This window comes from Cydia fagiglandana, chromosome 8, assembly GCF_963556715.1.
Source record: "Cydia fagiglandana chromosome 8, ilCydFagi1.1, whole genome shotgun sequence".
In the NCBI taxonomy this organism is placed as follows: domain Eukaryota; kingdom Metazoa; phylum Arthropoda; class Insecta; order Lepidoptera; family Tortricidae; genus Cydia; species Cydia fagiglandana.
Genome location: NC_085939.1, coordinates 14,718,860 through 14,740,243, shown reverse-complemented (window position 1 = coordinate 14,740,243; position 21,384 = coordinate 14,718,860). Strand labels below are relative to the sequence as shown.

Sequence of the window (21,384 nt, the reverse complement as noted above, 5' to 3'; positions counted from 1 at the left end):
AAGTCGGTTAATTTTAATCGTTAATCGTCAGTCGATTACATTTTGCCCAACTCTGGTAGTAGGCCTAGCACATGATTGGCGCGACAATATCTCTCGGCGAGATAGACTACCCGTCTTTTTCTCTGTTAACAAAAGAGGGACGGGCGGTCTATCTCGCCGCGAGATACTGTCGCGACAATTATGTGCTTGGCCTATAGTTCGTTTTTTTTAGCATTAGAAAGAACTTGCAAGAAGGTAAGCGATCTTGACATGTCTTTTAATTGAAAAACGCTTTTTAAAAACCAAAAACTATTACTTATGAAAGCAGAAGAATATAAATGATCGTAATATTCGATTCATATTTGTTACATATTTGCCGTAACTTATTTTTAAAATGTGTTTTTCAATTAAAAGACACATCAAGATTGTTTACCTTTTTTCTAATGCTAAAAAAAACGAGGTGTACTGAGGCTCCAGATATTAATAGCAGATGCCTGCGGTTTCTTTTGCCGCAATGTTGCACATCGTAAACAAAACTATAATTCAATTCCAGGATTTTTAATGGAGAACATCTGGGCCCTATCACATAACGTTACAAGTGTAGAAGTCGACAAATTGTTTCGTTGTAGATAATGTGTTACATACACAATTATTACAAACATATCACATCTACAAGTTTATAATAATTATATAAAAATTCACACTTATCAACGCGTAACACAAAACATGGTTATGTCAAATGTAAGTAGATTCTAATACAATTTACATAATTGTTAAAAATAAATAATACAAAATTATCGCTTATTAATATGATGGTCGCATTTTTATCACCTATCATGTCATAATAAGGCCTGATTCGAATTCAATCTGCCAAATTGAAAACCCTATTAATGGTACTGAAGCTAGCTGAATCAAGATTTGTTTTTCCATAATTTATTGAAAATTTGTTTAAAAATTGTTATTTATAAGTAAATTCATCATTTTCCATTTCTTCCCGCTCCTGTCGTTAGTTTTGTTGTATGCCCTCCATCATACATCCGACAGTGTTTTTTGACAGTTTCTTAGTTTGAGTCCTATCAAGAACAATGTTTATTTTGAAATATTATATTGCATATAGTTTTTGTTGTTTTAACGAACTAATTCCTTGGACACTCCACTCCATACCGTTCAATAGGTCAATACTGTGGGACTTTGTTGAATCAAGTTTTTTGGTCCGATTTCGAGGGTACTGGCTTAAGCATGCTGATTGCCTCATAAACATCGTGGATCATCTCCAAATATTATCAAAGTAATATTGGAAATCCGCATTATTAAACTAAAGCTGCGAACCGTTTCTTTTAGTGATGTTGGTGTCGATTTCTCTGTCGAAAAGTAACCAATGCCCGGTAACTGACACCACATCGACGAAATTCCTGATACGCCAGATATTTGAAGATATGTCTAGATCCTCATTGTTTCATGGATATTGCAATGAAATTACCTTTCAGTATTGGTATAATATTAGGTAACAGGTTATGTTGGAAATTAGTTATGTGCAAGTTTCTTCCATACTTATCAAGTTTTTGACAGCAATTTGGCGCCTAATTAAAAAGACGGCGGCGTTTATTTGATTTTTTTGATCATCTTAGAATTGATTAAAAAAAATTTTTTTGGTATAATAATTTTGTGATTCTGATAATTATAATGTCGTAGTGTATATATAAAGTAAGCTAGAAAATATCCAAGAAAAATCACTCTGAATTTGTCAAATTTGTTTCGAATCAGGCCTTAAGTCGCTTTCACACTGTCATATTTGTTAGAACGTGACAAGCATGGTGTCAGATGATAAAAAGGCGATCATCTTAGCCCTACTGGTACACAAACTTGTTAAATCTACAATCTAGTAACTTGTCAATTGTAATTTGTAATTGTAAGTTTTTGATATAGGGCCCTGAACGTTGCGACAGCAATTAATAATAATAATGCAATCTGACAGTCAGAAGCGTATTACTAGAGTTAGGGTCGGTTGCACCAAACCGTTCATATCGTTAAAGAGTTCGCTAAATTTTTATGTATGGAAAGTTTCATAGTAAAGCATCGGGGCGCGCCGGCTGACGTTGATCAGTCTGTCAAATGTGGTTGGTGCAACTGGCCCTTAGACCGTTAAAAGTCTGCAGCGATTTTGATAGCCCACGCAGTGTACCTAAGTGTCATTTTAAACGTCAAACTTCTATGATATTATGACGTATAAATAACACTTCCACGGCGTGGGCTATCAAATCCGCTGCAGACTTTTATTGGTGCAACTATACATAAGCTGATTTGTAGACATCAGGATAACTACTAACCAGGCCGCGTAGCCAAGATGCCAATCGCTTACGCTCCGTGGCGATCGAAACGCAACTGTCACTGTCGCACTAATATGGAAGAGCGATAGAGAGACATAAAGCTTTTCGTTGTCGAAGCGATAGCGATTGTAACCTTGGCTAGGCCGGCTGGCTTGTTATCGAATAACCGTATTTGATACTAGATAGGTATTATACAGAACCTAATGCCCGCACGGCAGGCATACTCGTATCAGTATTATCAGTAAACACGACGTGAATTGTGGCTTTCTATGGGGTCCTTATGCTTAATTCGCAACAAGGACCATTTTATCAGAATTTCTGTTAGAATTTCAGATAAAATGATCCTAATTGCACTTGAAGCATAAGGACGCATCTGTGATGGAAAGCTACAATTTGTCTGTAAGCTAACTACGCCGCGCTACTAGGCGTGTCTCACTCCGCGATTTCATCGCTTTGCTACAGGTAGCTAAAAGTACATCCGTTCGACCCCAATTTTGGGGTTTGCCATAAGCCGCGCGTGGCGCTGTCGCCACCTAGCGGCCATATCTGTCCTGATCGTAACAGACGCGTTTTGTTAGAGAGTGAGTCTTCTGTACCTAGTACTATTATTTATTCTGTGACTACGCCTACTTTGCGTGTGTTACGCGTGTATGTACTTAGTTAACATATTGGAAACAGATCTAAATAAAACTCGAAATGGCCTGCAAGACTAATTCAAATTTAGGTACATTCATCATCTTCCTCGCGTTGTTCCGGCATTTTGCCACGGCTCATGGGAGCCTGGGATCCGCTTGGCAACTAATCCCAAGACAATTCTTGGGATTAGTTGCCAAGCGGACCACGCCAACGCCAATGCGTAGCCACTATAGTTTTTACGAAAGCGACTGCCGTCTGACCTCCCAATTCCAACCCAGAGGGTAAACTAAACCTTATTGGGATTACCTAATTCAAACTTACATTGTGACATCAAAATGATGACAGTCATGCGTGCATTTCATTTGTACTTGTCCGTACATGTACTGGCGCGAGTGAAGCGCACAGTCTACTGACATTTAAGTATAATTTTATTATCACAATTTACATTTGAATTGGCCTCTTGGTCGCAGCGTAACAGGATTACCCGTAAACCCTATTAGTGGGAGGACTGAAGGCTGTCGGAGTTCAGTCTTCAGCTATTTCCAACCACAGAATGGTCGACGGTGAGTTTAATAATTTTATTATAATTTGTGTGCATAACGTAATTATCCTTTATTATAATACAGCACTCTTATTTGTAAATTAAATGACTGTCAGTGAGATTGAAATCAACTTCATGAAAATGCGACGCGAGGACCCCGGCACAGTGTTCTTAGGAATATTCATACAATATTAAATATGGAATTTTTATTTTATTTTAATTTATCGACTTGGCGGGGGCACGGTAGATCTGGCAAAAGGTCCGACTGCTGCTCGCTCGTACCTTGGTTCGAGGCCGAGGACGGTAGCAGACGACGCCCAAATTGCCAAGGGTCGCAAATATGCATTTAAGAAACTAATCATATATTAGCGGCACTTGCGATTGAAACTTTCGGTCCTTGGTCGTCAGACACCAAAAAACTAGTAAAAGAAATTACTACCAAACTAATCTGGAGTCTGGGTGTCTGGCGACCTACGAGCAGGCGCATTTTTTGCGCAAAAACTCAGTCTCACTGTACAGAGGGGGAACGCTGCCAGCGTCCTGGGAACAATGCCTCAGGCTAATTTAGGTTTAGACTTATGATAATTTGTTTAATCTCTGTTTTAATAAATACATCCTCACTTAATCGTGACGTCACAAACAATATAATCAATTCTATTTTGTAAAGAAATTATTAATTACCTAACTAATATTAGGTTGGTGCCAGATTTGGACATTTAATCTTGCTCAAAGAGCACCGGCGTGTTAAAACGAAAATCATGTAATAGATTACTTAGGTTGTCGTTTCTGCGCTGCGTTCCTAAGCTTACAAAATTGCTTATTAATTAATCAAGATAATGAGACTAATGACTAATGAGTCACTGCCATTGTCAGGTTTTTGATTAAATATTTAGGCGATATTAATTATTTGTGATACTATTAATTATTTGGGATCTTGATGTTATTTAATTTATTTTTGACGATCTCAGTATAGATTGACTTTCATGTAATTTGTACTGTAATCATATGTTGTGAAAAATGTAAATTTAAATCTAAAGGATGACTAAGATTATCTCATGGTTTATATATCGTATCCACGAGTGTGACGTTATAGATACCTACTTAAGTTGATAATCTCTCAAAAAATACAATAACCCTTAACGGCGTTACTAATTTATAAATACATTATATCCATGCCCAGCTTTTTAGCACTAAAACTTAAAACGCATTTAAAACTTAAAACATGGCAAGGAATGAGCAAGACTATACAAAAAATATATCAATAATGCTTCTTATCTGTAAACAAAATCATAATCTATCCTAAATACCTCGACCACAAAATGATCCGTGTTTTCTATGGAGCCGGATGGGCCCATCAATATAATAACAATGTATAAATTGTAAATACAAACGTCAATCTCAATGAAAAAATCAACGATGATCAACTCCGGCCAAGGTGGGACTCGAACCCACATTCTTGGATTGCCGGTCCAATGCGTTACCAGTTCCAGCTGACAATCCGTTAATCAACTCGAATTTAGTCATTCCAACTGTGACAACTTCACTAGCGACATCTGCATTCTGAGGTTCACAACCTTATTCCGTTTACGTCCGTTTTCCGTCCCACAATAAAAAAGGAAAAATATATTAACTTACTTACTTGGTTGGCGCGGTGACCCAAAATGAGTCTTGGCCTCCAACACAAGAGCACGCCACTTTGATCGGTCCAGAGCGGTATCCCGCCAGCTTTCGCCGGCGCCGAGCTCACGGAGATCTGCCTCCACTCTATCTGTCCAACGCAGAAAAATATATTAACATCAATTAATTTAACATTCGTAAATTAGTCGTAGATCCCGGTGTGGTGAAGACAGGCGCTTACAAGTATGAAGACGGGACCCGGTACGTGGGAGAGTGGAACTCGAAGGGCCAGAAACATGGCATGGGGCACTTGGTGCTGCCAGACGGTACGCGGTACGACGGCGCGCTCAGCGGTGGGCTCTGCTCCGGGCTGGGAGTGATGGCCTTTCCTGATGGTGCCAAGTAAGATACAAGATTTTCGTGCGGTAAATATAAATATTTTTCAGTATTCTATGACATTGAGCAAAATTTGATTTGGCTCACTGTTTAAGACGAATTTCTATTGCAATCGGGGGACCTTTTGAATGGGAAAATGCAAGGTCCCTCGACTGTATTGAATAAAATGCACAGGTCAACTGCAATCGGCCAACACCAGCCTTCTTGAGGTTACCGTTGGACTTTAAGTAAATAGTAAATTTTTGTAAGACTGTCTAACGTTACGTAAAATTATTTAAACTGCAGCACAGCAGTCGTTTCTTTAATCTTTTAATGAATTAGCTAATACTCGTAGCTTGTGACAGATAGAAAGACATAGGGGCTGTCCATAAATTACGTCATCGATCTTTGAGGATTTTTGACCCCCCCCCCCTTATACTCATCCAAAAATCATGCTTCAAATGACCCCATTTCCTCCTACTTCGTGCTACCGTCATCCGATGTCCAGACCCCCCCCTAATTTGAAATGACGTAATTTATTAATAGCCCCATACTTACGCACGAGTGATCTTATGAGGGCTCCGTTTTTTCCTTTTGAGATACGGAATAATTATTAAATTTATGTATTCGGTTCGGTCCTTGTTTGTTGATAAATTGTTTGGACTTTTTATAATCCAAGTTTCGAAGAAATACGACCATAAATATGATGAGAAGAGGATTAATAAGATTACTTGACTATCTTATGCAATTAAAAACTGCGAGTGATGTATGATATACATTATTAAAGTTTGCATAATAGCGTATACGCATATTCCGTACATGTGCTATTGAAAAGGACAGCAAATATTTATTCCTTTTTTGCGACGACTACGCTAACGAGGGCGAGGGATTTGTCGTTTGTGGAAGTGAAGAGATTTCCAATTTAAATTGCAATACATACGTATATTTAGTAAAATAAAACGGTGGTATAAAGTGAATACTTTTACTGAGGACGGTCCTCAGGAGCATTCCATAAAATTGTCTACCTTTGTCCCGTACAAACGCAAATTTTCTGGATATTTGCAGGTATGCACAAATAATAGGTAATCGCCTGCATGAAATGCCGAAAAAAAAGTCGCAACACAGAAAATAAAATGCGGGTTAGCCCGTGGAATGCTCTAAGAAACTGAATATTATGACACTTTAACGAAGACCAATTCTTAATTATAAAATGTAAATATACATTTCAGCCGTCGAAAATTCGAGTACCTACACCTATTATAAAGTATAGAATAAATAATAGTACTAGGTACAGCTGCTAGGTACAGGTCCACTCTAACAAAACGCGTCTATCAACGCGATTCTGGAAATGAATTAGAGATTAAGTAGATACGATATAGTAAAGATATGTGTCGTCCCACGGGTAAAGGTACCTTATGGCGGTTGGCACTTACGCTATTATTAACGCCGCTCCAATATTATTGCGGCGCTATGCGACGTATGCGCCTGCCACCATAAGGTACCTTTTTCCGTGGAACGTCACATCTTCACTATTTCATAATCTAGTGAGCTAGTGACTCTCTAATTCATTTCCCGAATCGCGGCGCCTGCCGCTATAAGGTACCTTCTGCAGTAGAATGACCCATATCTTTACTAGAAAGAAATAAGAAGAAGAAGGAATCGCGCGCGCACTCACCGATAACGTACCGTACTTGACCGTCTCCGTAATTTTAATTCGTTAATTGTGTAAATAGTTACTGGCACTTACAATGGACCAGCTAATATTGTGCAATATGTGAAATGTGACCGATTAGTGTAAAAATCATCCTAAAACTATTCGTAATTATAAAAATATTTAAGGACAAAGTTTAAAATACTGTGTTAACGGATAACTTGAGAAGACACAATACGGCACTGTGTCGTGCTGTTGGAAAGGATCGGGATCTGTGTCGTCCGTGTCCGACGTCATCGAGCGCGCGGCAAACCGGTCGCCTGCAGTGACACCGCTAGGCACGGAGAGCGCTTGTTGGAAAGGATCGGGCTCTGTGTCGGCCGTATCAAACATATGCAGCGCTGCAGCGCTTGACCGCTTGACGTGACTTACGGTCTAGTGAATATTTTAATAAACTACAAAATGTCAACGACATGTGCGAAGTGCGAACAAAGCCTAAAAGGCAAAGATACTTTGAAGTGTATGAAATGTAAAAAGACTTTTGATACGAAATGTGCCCGAAGAGCAACAAAGCTTTTCCAATTGATGACAGAAGAAAGTAAAAAAAAATTGGTCGTGTTTATCATGTCGCAGAAGTAAGAACACACCGAACTCAAATACAACAAAAAAGGCACCGATTAATAAAACGTCAAAAAAAAATACAGAGGTCAATAACGTGACATTAAGAAAAAAAAATGAAATCTTAAACAAAGATTTAGACTCGCCTTTAGCTTCTACCTCGTCGCCCACACCTCAGATACCCACACAAGAACAGAGAATATCTTTAGAGGAATCTATAGAGGAATCCGGTGATTCTCTAGGTGATCAGTCTATGAACTCCACCTTGAGCGATAACAACATGAGTATACAAAGTCTGCCAAACCTCACAGAGGAGTCTCAAGTCGCTGATTTAAAGGATAAGATAAATATTATTACTACTCAACTAAACAGTGCACATGAAGAAATATATAAATTAAATTCTGAAGTGACACAGCTGACAAAGGCTAATGCGGATTTAACGCGGCAAGTACAAATTTTTAAACAATTATTAAGAGACAATACTCCTACGTCAACAAAAAAGAAAACCCCGAAACAGAAAAAGAACAAGAGATCACGACAAGCCCGTACTAGTACCGTTCAACGTCTGAATTCGCTAAATGACAGTAATGAAACAAAAAACAGTCCTGGGAATCCTGTAATAAATGAGACGTCCATGACATCGATACCTAGTACCCCGGAAGCGGAACAGGACCAAACGGAAAACGGCCATGCAAAACGTTACAAAAATTCAAACGATACTCTTTTCGTGTTTGGAGGAAAACAAAGCGTCGGACTAGCGTCAAAGCTCTTACATACGCGTTGCGACGACATATTGACGAAGTCCTACAAAGTTTCATCGAGTGTACAACCCGAGGCGCCTGCGTCGAGTATTGTCGCAACGATACAGCGATGCGTGTTCTCTGATGGTACTAACATTATACTGTCACTTGGTGAACATGACAAAAACCCGGTAGACCTTATATCTAATTTAAATATAGCGTTAAAACATCTGCAAAATTGTAATGTTTACATAGTTAGTATAAGATACAATCCATACGTACATGCTGATTTAATAAATTACATGTTACAACATTTTTGTTTAAGACAGAAAAATTGTAAATACATTGATGTTTCCAACAATACGTACAGAAACAAGACACAATACCTAGTAAATATATGTAAAAAAATTAACGCGATTGTGGATCAAAGGGACTATAAAGATATGTACTATAATTATGTAAAACCAGTTGACAAACCAACTCAATGTTCTACTCCCCAGGACAAAAATTGCAAATATAATAAAGGTACAATTCCCTATTATTTTAAAAAACAAATAAATAACGAGGCCATGTTAACGACCGATTCTCATTCCTTTCGTAGCTAAATCGGTGATTGTAAACATACTTCATCAAAATATTGCAGGCATACTAGGAAAAATGGATATTTTTGAGTCCGCAATTGATGACCTTCAGGTAAAATTAGGTCATTTAGAAATAATATGTTTGTGTGAAACTTTTATAAAATTAGGATCTATAAAAAATCTAACCATAAATAATTATCATGTTGCTGCTTCATACTGTAGGCAACAACAAAAGCGGGGGGGCACTTGTATCCTCATTAAGACAGGTTTAGAATATGTAGTTCTTGAAAAAGTTCAGGGTCTCTCTCGACCATTAGAATTTGAAAGCTGCGGCATTGAAATACCCCAGTATAATTTGATAGTGATCTGCATATACAGGACACCAACTTCAGATATAAGAGTATTCTTCTCTCAATTAAATCAGTTGTTAAAGTGTATTACTAGAAATAATAAGAAACGAATTGTGCTTTGCGGAGATTGGAATATTGATGTACTGAAAGATAATAAATTAAAAAAAGAACTTATATCAATACTTTCAAATTACAATATATACAATCATATACATCGCCCTACGAGGAAAAAAACATGCATAGATTTGATGGCTAGCAATATTACAGATATTGAGCCGAATATACATATCTTAAGTCTTTCAGACCATGAAACTGGCCAGAGTTTATCTTGTAAAATAAACATAAATAGATCAGTGAAAAAGAAACTTATATATATACATGAAATAAGAAGAGACTATAGTAAGGAAAATCTACAAAAATTTTACGAATGTATGTCCGCTTTATCTTTCACTGAAGTATTACAAGAGATCGATACAAACGCAGCGTTTGACCAATTCCATGAGCTCCTTATACTATTTTACAACCTTTGCTTTCCACATCTTAAAGTAAAGAGAGTTATTAAACCAGTAAAAAACAAATGGCTCACGAAAGGAGTAAAAATTAGTTGTGCTAAGAAACGTACCTTATATAGAATAGCTTCTCGAAATGGTCACAACAAAGACTATTTAAAACGATACAAAATATATACAAAAATGTTAAAAACATGCCTACATAAAGCGAGGCAAATTTCAAATATGAGATTTATAAACAACTCTAGTAACAGATGTAAAGCTTCGTGGCAAATAATAAAAAATAACTGTAATATGACCCAGGCCACCGAAGACATAGCTGAAATTGTAATTGGTTATGACATTATTCACGATCCACAAGACATAGCTGAAAAAATGAATAGTTACTTCATAAACATAACACAAGGACAACAACATCCAGTACATAACTCCAACAGGATATCCCAAAATGTACACAGTATGTTCCTTACTCCAGTTGACAACATAGATGTGATCAAGACGATAAAAAGTCTACGCAATACAAACTCCACTGGTTACGACGACATATGCACAAAGGTTATCAAATTGTGTGCAATCAGCTTATCGGGACCCCTGAGCCACATATTAAACCTATCATTCACACAAGGTATTTTCCCGCAACGTCTTAAATATTCTGTCGTGAAACCATTATATAAAAAAGGAATTAAATCCGAGGTTAGCAATTACAGACCTATTACCCTTATACCCGTTCTGTCTAAGATTCTTGAAAAAATTATGCATAATAAAATCACTAGTTTTATATCACACTCTCAAGTATTAAAAAAAGAGCAATTCGGGTTTCGTAAAAATAGCTCAACTTCTAAAGCATGTTTTAATCTGATGAAATATGTCATCGATAACCTTGACAATAGGCTACCCATAGTAGCAGTTTTATTAGATATGTCAAAAGCATTCGATTTCGTGAACCATAACATATTAATGAGTAAACTGTATAGGTATGGTATAAGAGGTCTTGCTTATGACTGGCTTATTAGTTATCTCAGTAACAGACAACAGTGTGTAGAAATCATGAAAATGACTGGTCATGATAGATTAGCATACAGATCAAACTACAAACTCAATCCTACCGGCGTACCTCAAGGAAGTATATTAGGTCCATTGCTGTTCCTACTTTATATTAATGACCTGCCAGATGCAACGAATCACAAATGTATATTGTTCGCTGATGATACTACCTTACTTATAAATTGTAATAATATTTTAACATTTGAACATGAAATAAATCAAGCATTAAATGACATAATTAATTGGATGGCAGATAATAATTTGAGCATTAATTTGGCAAAGACTAAATTTATACAATTTTTGACATGTAAAAGTAAAAAGACTAATTTAAATATATCATATAATAATCAATCAATTGAAGAAGTTAAATCTGCGACATTTTTAGGAATAACATTGGACTCCTTCTGTAACTGGAGGAGTCATATTGATAATCTGCGCATACGAGTCGATCGTTTTGTGTATGCACTATATCGGCTACGCAATGTAGTCTCAGAAGAAGCAGCTCTTTCTGCATATCACGGTTATGTGGCATCAATATTACGGTACGGGCTCATACTCTGGGGAAACTCGACGGATGCTGATATAATTTTTAAAATACAAAAAAAATGCATCCGCACTTTATGTGGAGCCGATTTCTTAGACCACTGTAAGCCACTTTACCAATCCAAACGTATACTGCCACTTCCATGTTTATATGTGTTTGAAATGTGTATCTTTGTAAAGAAAAATATGGAACTGTTTGATGTAAGAGTCACTAACTCTAAAAGAGGGACACATCGGATTAAGTTAAACTTACCGAAAACCAATCTAGCGTTATCACGACAAAATTCATATTGTATGGCTATTAAGATATTTAATATTCTCTCAGATACATTTAAAGAAATGGCTTTTAATATTTTTAAGAAGAAATTATTTAATTATTTAATTGAACATTGTTATTATTCTGTCGATGAATTCATAAACAAATGTAAATTGTAATGTTAGATATTTGTCAATTGTAGGTACTACTTATTCATTAATTTTATAAAATCGAATTGGAGAATTATTATTGTATATAAATTGCATGAATTGCATGAAATTAAAATTAAAATCGTAGTCTATAAGTTTCGGTTTATTCTTGTACATAGTCAATTTAGTTAGTATAAGTACAAACAATATTTGTACGCCAGTCATGGCAAAACAAGGATCGTACAAAAACAAAATGTAACACCTATATATACGCTTGTTTGAAGCAAATAAACATTCATTCATTCATTCATTCATTCATTCATTCATTCATTCATTCATTCATTCATTCATACTATTTCATATCTAGTGAGTGTCTAATTCATTTCCCGAATCGAGCCGTATCACGACAGAATATCAGCCGTATATGACCGCAAGATGGCGGAAGTGCGAGCAGGCATCCGTTTCGTAGCGCGGCAGCTAAGCCACTACTGCTAGACACCAAAACTGGTGTGAACCGCATGTACCTACTTGTAGCGACGCGAAATTTCGGAGTGAGCCACGCCGGCAACAGCTGCTGCTGATGATGAATCTTATCTTTCAGGTACGAAGGCGAATTTATGCAAGGCTGGTTCCACGGACATGGCGTGTTCTGGCGCGCCGACGGCATGAAGTTTGAAGGGGAGTTCAGAGGTGGACGCGTTTGGGGTTTAGGTCAGTAAACGAGATTCACATTTAATTACACAAACGAGTCTACCGCGATATAATTTCATTGTTTTTACCTTTAATTCCGACGTTTCAGCTGAGTTGCACCAGCTGTGGTCACGGAAAGACCGACGTCCCAACAAATGTCAACGGAGATATCAATAAAACACCACTAAACCCGCCCCGACCCGCGGTACCCCAGCAGTAGACCCGTTTGTGTAATTAAATATGTGTAGGTACAAAACGCGAGAGTTTAAAGTGTTATATAGTAAACGAGATTGTCAATTCGGTTTGATACACGCTTTTATTACTGATTGTTCCTAGCTGTAAAACTGTATGTTGTTTTTGACGTGTTGCCTTGTAGGTACTTATTGTGTTTTCAGTGTTTGATTTCCTTACAGGGTTCAATAAGATAATAAAGTTTCAAACTATTTAGTCCTTTTGGATAGGTATTTCCACTTATTGGTTGTGTATAACCGTCTAGGTCATTCTATTATGAAGGCCCAAACGGTTGCATGACAAAAGATTCTGCAGTAAAATGCCCGAATAACCTAGAAAAGACGGGAAATAAAAAATCTGTTGAGTGATAGATTTAATCGCTTCGTCCGCTTCATAATACCATACACCTATAGAGCGCTGGTAGCCTAGCGGCAAGAGCGTGCGACTTGCAATCCGGAGGTCGCGGGTTCAAACCATGACTCGTACGTACCAAAGAGTTTCTTGGAACTTATGTTACGAAATATCATATTTTGATATTTACCAGTCGTCCAGAGGGAAACTAGGCCTCATTGGGATTATTTCGGTTTCCTCACGATGTTTTCTTTCATTTCCATGAATTTCATTTCCATTCCATGATGGGTTGGAAGGGCAGATGGCAATCGCTTTCGTAAAAACTACGTCAACTCTTGGGATTAGTTATCAAGCGGGCTCTCCCATGAGCCGTGGCAAAAATGCCGGGAAAACACGAGAAGAAGACCCTTCCAGTTTTAAAAATACTATAACTTTGTTCGCAGGATTAGTGACATTCAGCGACGGCAGCAATGGCTTCCCTCGCAACGAGGGATTCTTCCAAGATTGTAGACTGGTGCGCCGCAAGCGCTGTCCTGAGGTCGTTCAGCGCGCGCAGAAGGTTGCGTACATGGCCCGAGCACAGTGCCAGCCGATGTAATACCTTGTTGCCATGCGGTCGTCCTAACGTCTAATCCAGGCCGGTTCTGATTTTAAAAAAATGTTATCTTGTTTTGATACGAGCTTGACTATAACTCAAGCTGAGTGCACGCATACTGCGTGTAAGTAGACAGGACCCCTATTCGACAAGCGACATTTGACGTATCGTGTTGATCTCCCGTTGATGTGGGAAAAATCATAAGTTCTCGAATACGTACAATGTCAAAATTTGACATTAACAATCCACAGTTAGGGTGACAAGCAAACCAAACCGAACCACCCTTAGTTTAGAGTTGAGTTTTGGTTGTACCAAATGATATTATCCACTGTTGATGGAATCAACACTCAGTATGCAATAAAATCAACTGTTGATTTGACGTAGATACGAAATCTGACAGTTGTACGTGTCGAATTTGGCCCCTTGTTGCCATGCGGTCGTCCTAACGTCTAATGCAGGCTGGTTCTGATTTAAAAATTTGTTATCTTGTTTTGATACGAGCTTGACTATAACTCAAGCTGAGTCTCTCGTGCTTTGTGCGCGTGAGACTAACGCACTCACTAACTGTGAGTTGTGACAGTACAATATCATAACAAGATTAAAATCATAACTAATTTTAAGTACATCATAATCGGCGTCTAGGAAACGACAACGCCGTGACAGTGCCGATGACAGTAAAAAATTACAGTACAATTGAATAAAAATCTTAACTACTTAGTCGTAGTACCTGCCTATGCCATAGTACGTTTAAAATGATTAGGACTTTTTTTAAATAACCTATATTGAAATATACCCAATTATTAACTTAGACAAGTTAAAGATACGCAATCTTTAACTTATCTAGATTTCCAGCAAGATCGGCCGAATTTCGCATTCCCATACAAATGGAGTTTGGTTCTCAAATGAAATTGCATACCCACTGACATGAGGTGCTAGTTGTTTAATTAGTTTATAGCTCCAGGTTATAAAACAAACTAAATAAAGCAAACACAAATTTTGTATGAAAATCTTAAATTCGCTGGAATTTTTTAACTTTAGTATCTGAAGCTATATAAACTAATTTAATTACAGAAGTAAACCTTGTTCTATTGTAAGTACAAGTACAAGTTTCAGAGGAATCTAGCTAGTCGTTTTAAAATGAGAGCGTAACTACGTTTGAATGAAGAACCGAGCTGGGGCCTGTTAAATTGTTACAAACCCCGTCCAATTTTAGATTAAATGCGACAATAATGTCCATTTCTGATTTAATTGAGGATTGTTTGTTGTCTCGAGTGTAAATGAACCAGGTTGATTAACGTAACATCTAGTCGTGGTACGAATGGTACGATTTAACTAACGGTACTAACTGTCCCCTAAGTCGTTTCTGTGATTAGTAAGTATACATCGACCCTCTTCCAGTTATCTAATTTTTTAAGTAGCAAAGAGCCTAGTTTAGTAAAATACATACATACATGTATATACATGTGCATTATTTCACAGTTTAGACTTTAGACCAGAGAATCCGAAAGTAAAGTAAAGTTCAATGTCGTACAGCAAACTGTCGCAATTTTCGACCTTATTGGATTGTGAATGTCCAACAACATTTCAACGATTTCGTTGAAACCTATTTGGGTAGGAAATTAAATTTCATGACTGTATCTTAAAGGCAGTTACTACACAATAGTTGAGAACCACGGTCTCAGCAAATATTTTAACCGGATTAACCGAAACTCTATTTTCGACTCTATCTGCTTTAAATATTAGTTGTAAATTGTTGTACAACACAATTTTCGTGAGTCGCAGCACTACAGAATTCTAGTATCAGATCTCTCGATGCTAGATGTCGACTTTGAAAATAATAATCGTTTTGGAATCAATACTGATGTATGGAGTGAACACTCTATTTTTACTATACGGTGCGGGCGAGATACCTATAATGAGGCTAATGACACAACTTCTCAGAGCATACCTCGCGTACTAATCACCGTGAGTGATAATCAATGGGCACAATGTCACATAATTATGTATGAGTGTGTTATGATACCACATAATTATGACCAGACCCAAGCCTTAACAAATTATTGTTTTAATGTAATACATTTTTGGACTTTAAACATGAAAGTTATAGGTCACAGTACAAAAATTATTAAAGAGGTTAATACCTCCTAGGAAATGCCCTACAAGGAATATGGCTATAAATAAAGAAAATGTAATAAACAAATTTATTTATATGTATTAAAATAAATTACCTTTAACATAACAATAACATTAAATAGTTTACGACCGCCAGAGAGCTATAATTTCTACCTATCTCATAGATAAAATATTTAGAACATATTATTATTCTTTAATATTGTTTAAGTTTCCTCTTCGCGATGGTTTCTTCATCGTCCAGGCACTCGCCATACCTCACCTCCATACATTTGCTTCCCTGAAAATAATTAAAATAATATGTTTTAAGGTAAACCAGTCTATTTAATTAATCCTCCTAATAAGTTATTCTGTCTGCCTGTTTGATTGAAAATGAAATAAAATTTTGTAGTTATAGAGAGACATAATCGAAACACTTAAATTGTGTCCCGGGTAAGGATATTAGAATAAAATAATTTATAAGAAGTGAAATAAATATAAATAATTATTTTTAATTGTATTTTGTAATTTCGCACGCCATGCCATGTGGCACAGTCGACGTCAAAGATATGTTTACATTTTTCGCCTTATTACGAAGGAGTAAGGTGCAAAAGTGTAAACATATATTTAACGTCGACAGTACTTTACGCAATTTCTGCCTGTGGAAACTTGTAATTGGCTCACTGTTTCTATTTTATTTCCTAACTTGTTACTCAAGCGGTAAGTTGTCCAAACAAATAAAATAAAATGAAAATAATTTAACGCTGGCAGAACGATTGGATTATATGTTTTCAGAGTAATGAAAAGGAATTTCAATCATAAGAAACCTCTAAAATCCTGGCATTTAATAAATATTCCCTAAGTTACCAATTCCCAAGGCCGTATAAAATTATTAGCCTGCCAAATTGCTGAAATAAAGAAATATGTAGAAGGACAAACAGATAGATACGAATGCTTTACTTTGTAAATCTGTTCTCGTATGACTTGTATGTGTATAATGAGAACAAAGACATATGTAACTTTGTATAAGATGAATAAAGTCTAAGGAAAAAACGTGCCTCGGAGATCAAGAAAAAGTCATTCTCGCATAGATGGCGCACACACCTTTAGCCTATGCTCGGCTAGATGGCGTGACGACACCGTTTCATATTTAACAATTTTAACACATAGATATCAGTGAATGAACATGAATCAAAATAATATAAAATAATAAAATCATTTATCCATATTATATACATTTTTTTGATAATCTTATACGTTTTCATTTTGAGTTTTAGTCGTGTGTCGATAGATGGCAGTAAATTTACTGTGACTACAAAATTTACAATGACAGGACCCCTCTATACTATCTATTCTTTTTGATGAGAATAAATATCTTAACCTAACCTTAACTGTATGTCAAAGAAAAAATAATTTTATTTAGCCCCAAAACATTACATAAAATTGAAAAGTCAATTGCACATTGCGCAAGCGCGTTGTTCTTGCGTCACTTATGTAACTATAATTACTTTTAAACTTGAAATGTGAGTAAAAGTGCATTGAGAAGCGAAAGTTCCGTTACGGAGATTTTGTAACCAAGAATCGAGGATTTCGGTATGCTGCGTTCACGCTGCGTCGAGATCTAACGAATGCGACGCCGCCGCGAGCGCATACGCATGTTTGCTTTAGATTGCGCTTCTAATTAGCGTAACTAATTGAAGACTCGTATAAAGCGTGCAATCTACAGAAAAGTAATGTGGGCACTCGTTCATCAAAACTCCATTTATAATAATACCCTTTTAGAAGTTCATATGGCAAATGGAGCTATTATAGTGCCGTAGTAATTGCAGAGAGACAAAGGTCGCAAACAAAACAGAATATCAATTGGAATTATTTAAATTACAAATGAAAATAAAATTCAGCCTATCCCTCTTAACCCCCTATTTTTCCTCCTAAAATCAGAAATAAGCGGTTGTGACTCATTCATAGTGTTAGTGGTAGACTGATATTTACTTGGTATTAACAACTGTTCCAAATTTTAGCTACCTTCATCAAACGGTCTTTGAGAAAATCGCATTTTAACCGATCTGCAAGACCGAAGTGATCCCATAAGAGCTCCGTGAACAAAGTTTTGTACGGAGCTCTAAAAATTAAATTAGCCTGTCATCCCACCAGGTACGACATAACCATAAATATTTTCCATAAGATATCATTCACATGATATTGTGAAAGTAGGATCCGAGATCCACTGATTGTACAAACAGCAACACTCCTAACTGTACATCGGTGGACCTTATTACAAAGGGCATAAGGTCCATCTATGTACAGTTTACAGTGTGGGTGGGTATGCACGCGTGTAGCAATTTACATAATGAAAACGTTTATTACTAATTATTATGCATTGTTTCCTATTAAGTAACCGGATTCGATTTTCAAGTAAATTGCTGTGGCAAGTGTTATCGATTTGATAATAATTATGTAAACGTAAATAGATTAAAGGTACTTATTACGGCATTAAGAGCACTATTTTAATATACGAAATATACGCTATAATAGTATAGGAATTAAAAATGTATGCTTTATAAAAAAGCGTAACAAAGGATCACTACTAATCATTAATAAGTACTTAAACCCCTTAAGGGGTCCACAGATTACCAGTTCGCCGGACGATATCAGCCTGTCAGTTATTCGGAGCGTCAAATTTTTCTTTTATCTGACAGGCCGATATCGTCCGGCGGACCGGTAATCAGTCGCCCCCTTCAACTTTAGCGACTAACTGACAGGCTAATAATATATAGTCCGGTTAACTGGTTATCTGTGGACCCCTTTACTGCATGTAATAATAAATATTTGTTTAAATTTGAACTTTAATTGCTGTCAATAGAGATGAATATCATATCCACCATATGGTTTTGTATGCGGCAAAGGGTTAAGGTAAAAGTGATCTAAATAATCTGTGCGGAAAGAGAAGAGTCGTCATATGTATGGTGTCCAATGTATTCCACGAATTTTCCCTTTCCGCACAGACTCCAGTAAATGTGAAAATGATACCAACCTTCGCAAGATAGGCTTTTATGTAGAAGTTTCCAAAGAGAACGATGAAGGAGATCATATAGAAGATGAGGACGTAATGCATCCAGAGAGGGAACTCGCAGCCCATTCGGATGCCGTTAATGCCTAACACTAGCGCTGCTGTGAATTGGATCTGGAAAGTAAAAAAGTAAATATACAATTATACAGGTAAATATTTATATTCTTCTTCTTTTTCCTGCCCTTATCCTTATCCCACGTTATGTGGGGTCGGCACATGTTTTTTTCTTCCATTCTCCTGTGTCTTTCTTCACCTCAGCACTCACTCCTTTCTTTCTCATATCCTCTTGCACACAACCCATCCAAGGTAAATATTTATATTATGTAATATTAATTGCAAATCCACCTGGAAGCGCTTGTGGCCTAGCGGTAAGAGCGTGCGACTTTTAATCCGGAGGTCGAGGGTTAAATTAAAAGCCCGGGTTACACCTATGACTTATGTACGAAGACGTTTTTCGGTGAAGGAAAACGTTGCGTGGAAACTGAACTAATCCCAACAAGGTCTAGTTTACCCTCTGGGTTAGAAGGTCAGATGCCAGTCGCATTCGTAAAAACTAGTGCCTACGCCAATTCTCGGGATTAATTGCCAAGCGGACCCCAGGCTCCCATGAACCGTAGCAAAAATGCCGGGATAACGCGATGAAGATGATGATGATTCATTACAAATCCACCATATGCGTGCGATTTATCGACGGGCTACAAAAGGCAATAAATAATTCGTCTTTTATCGAACGGTATCAAAAATGTACGTTTAGTTGCGCCCTTCACACGCTCGCGTTGATATCTCAAGTCACCGCTGCGTGTGTCGAATGAACAGAAATTTTTGGTACGGCCCGGTTCGAATTTTAAGATATGTCCAATATTACGACTAGACACGATATAGATTAGATATGCCAGTGTCAAAAGTCACGTTTTTGTTTGAAGAACGTAACCTGTAAATATTTTTATCTACACACATATCATAAACTGTCTATGATGCCTTCAAAATTCGTAAATATACTTGGTCAAGCAGATCTTGTCAGTAGAAAAAGGCGGCAAATTTGAAAATTGTAGGCGCGAAGGGATATCATCTCATAGAAAATTTGAATTTCGCGCCTTTTTCTACTGACAAGATTTGCTTGACCGTCTATAATGGCCCACATTACGATAAACTATTTTGTTACAGCAAATTTCTTATCTGTGAAAATGTGGTAATAGCTTCATTACTATATCAAAATCGATTTGGTAATGCATTTCAAATTTCGAACATCTCTGAAAAAAAAGCAATTTGATTTGACCCCTATTCTAATATCAGTTGAGATGACGTTTTATTCGAAATCAAATGACAATTGCATACAATATTGACAAATCTCGCATGTAAGTTGGTATCGGACGACATGGTAATCGACCCCGACTCTAGTTTGTCTCTGAATTAAAAAAAAACTACGGTTGCGTGACGTGCGTGAAAAAAGTTTTCATTTGCCGCCATTTGACGTACAGTTTATCTTTTAATTAGTTTATAAGTTAAAAATAATTTGTTTTGTTGTTTTTAAATGTTTCGTGTAAAATGTGCGATAAAGATATTTCGGAGACGCCATCTCATATCCGCGAGTTCCGCCAGAGAGCAAAGTCGGCTGTAATATGAAGTTGGTGAATATATCATAGAAAGTTTATAATTTGTGTGTAGATAAAGCAGTGTATGTAACTGTACATAATTAGGCATTAAAACACTCGTGTGATACTATTATGAAACTCATTTCATTCGTTTCATAAACCCACACTCGTATTTTAATGCCTTTCATTATGTAGCAGTCACATAAACTACTATTAAGTACTAATATAATTATTATCATCATATTTAGTTTGAGTTATTTCTTCCACAAGAAATGTAGGTATTTCTGATGAAAACAGAGAAATCGTAACACATTACACACCTATCGGCTAATATTTTTAGTAACATTATGGGGAATTATTTCTTGCACCACAGGTGCCTATTCATCAGTTTATATTTAATGTAACTGACAATATTAGAAGGCGGAGCCTTATTTGAGGCCGTAGTAGTTGTGAATAGAATCAGGCGTTACTTTTCGGAAATCCATTTTAATTAAAACCAAAATATTACTTTGCTAATCCGCGAAAAGATAACGTGCTAGTCAATCAGTGCTAACCCTGCAACTGTGCCTGTGCTTGTGTAGCTGCAGTGGTTAGCACTGATTGACTAGCACGTTAGGACAATCATAAGTAATACATAGGCAAAGGGTTAGGTAATACATATGTGGGTAGGGTAGAAAAGTGGTTTCAATCGATGTGTGGAAGGGCGGCACCGTCGTCAAACCCAAGCGGTGGACTTAAAACGGTGATGTGTGCCTCGGATACACATGCTGGTGGCGCGTATAACGGCGATACTGATCCTACATCTCAGCCAGCCCAGTATGGTGCTTAGA

At 37.0% G+C, this 21,384-nt stretch overlaps 2 protein-coding genes across 2 annotated transcripts in view; one reads left to right on the top strand and one right to left on the bottom strand.

Moving 5' to 3' along the window:
• The first annotated feature begins 3,479 nt into the window (after positions 1-3,479).
• LOC134667051 (MORN repeat-containing protein 4 homolog) lies at positions 3,480-13,808 on the top strand. The gene is made up of 4 exons (XM_063524351.1): positions 3,480-3,505; positions 5,307-5,502; positions 12,518-12,627; positions 13,632-13,808. Exons 1-4 carry the CDS (start codon positions 3,496-3,498, stop codon positions 13,784-13,786), a joined length of 471 nt encoding a protein of 156 aa, XP_063380421.1. The 5' UTR covers positions 3,480-3,495; the 3' UTR covers positions 13,787-13,808.
• A 2,164-nt stretch (positions 13,809-15,972) lies between these two features.
• LOC134666808 (very long chain fatty acid elongase 4-like) overlaps positions 15,973-21,384 on the bottom strand; it is a 42,630-nt gene continuing 37,218 nt past the window's right edge. The window contains exons 6-7 of the mRNA XM_063524106.1: positions 18,927-19,076; positions 15,973-16,193 (exon numbers count right to left, since the gene is read on the bottom strand). Of these exons, the coding sequence (XP_063380176.1) occupies positions 16,110-16,193; positions 18,927-19,076 (234 nt within the window). The 3' untranslated portion in view covers positions 15,973-16,109. The remainder of the gene's footprint in view (positions 16,194-18,926; positions 19,077-21,384) is intronic.

Excerpts from the sequence above, each read along its gene's own strand:
- LOC134667051 (XM_063524351.1), top strand. Across the intron at positions 5,503-12,517 it reads GCCTTTCCTGATGGTGCCAA|GTACGAAGGCGAATTTATGC; the intron begins GTAAGATACAAG and ends CTTATCTTTCAG. Across the intron at positions 12,628-13,631 it reads TGGACGCGTTTGGGGTTTAG|GATTAGTGACATTCAGCGAC; the intron begins GTCAGTAAACGA and ends CTTTGTTCGCAG.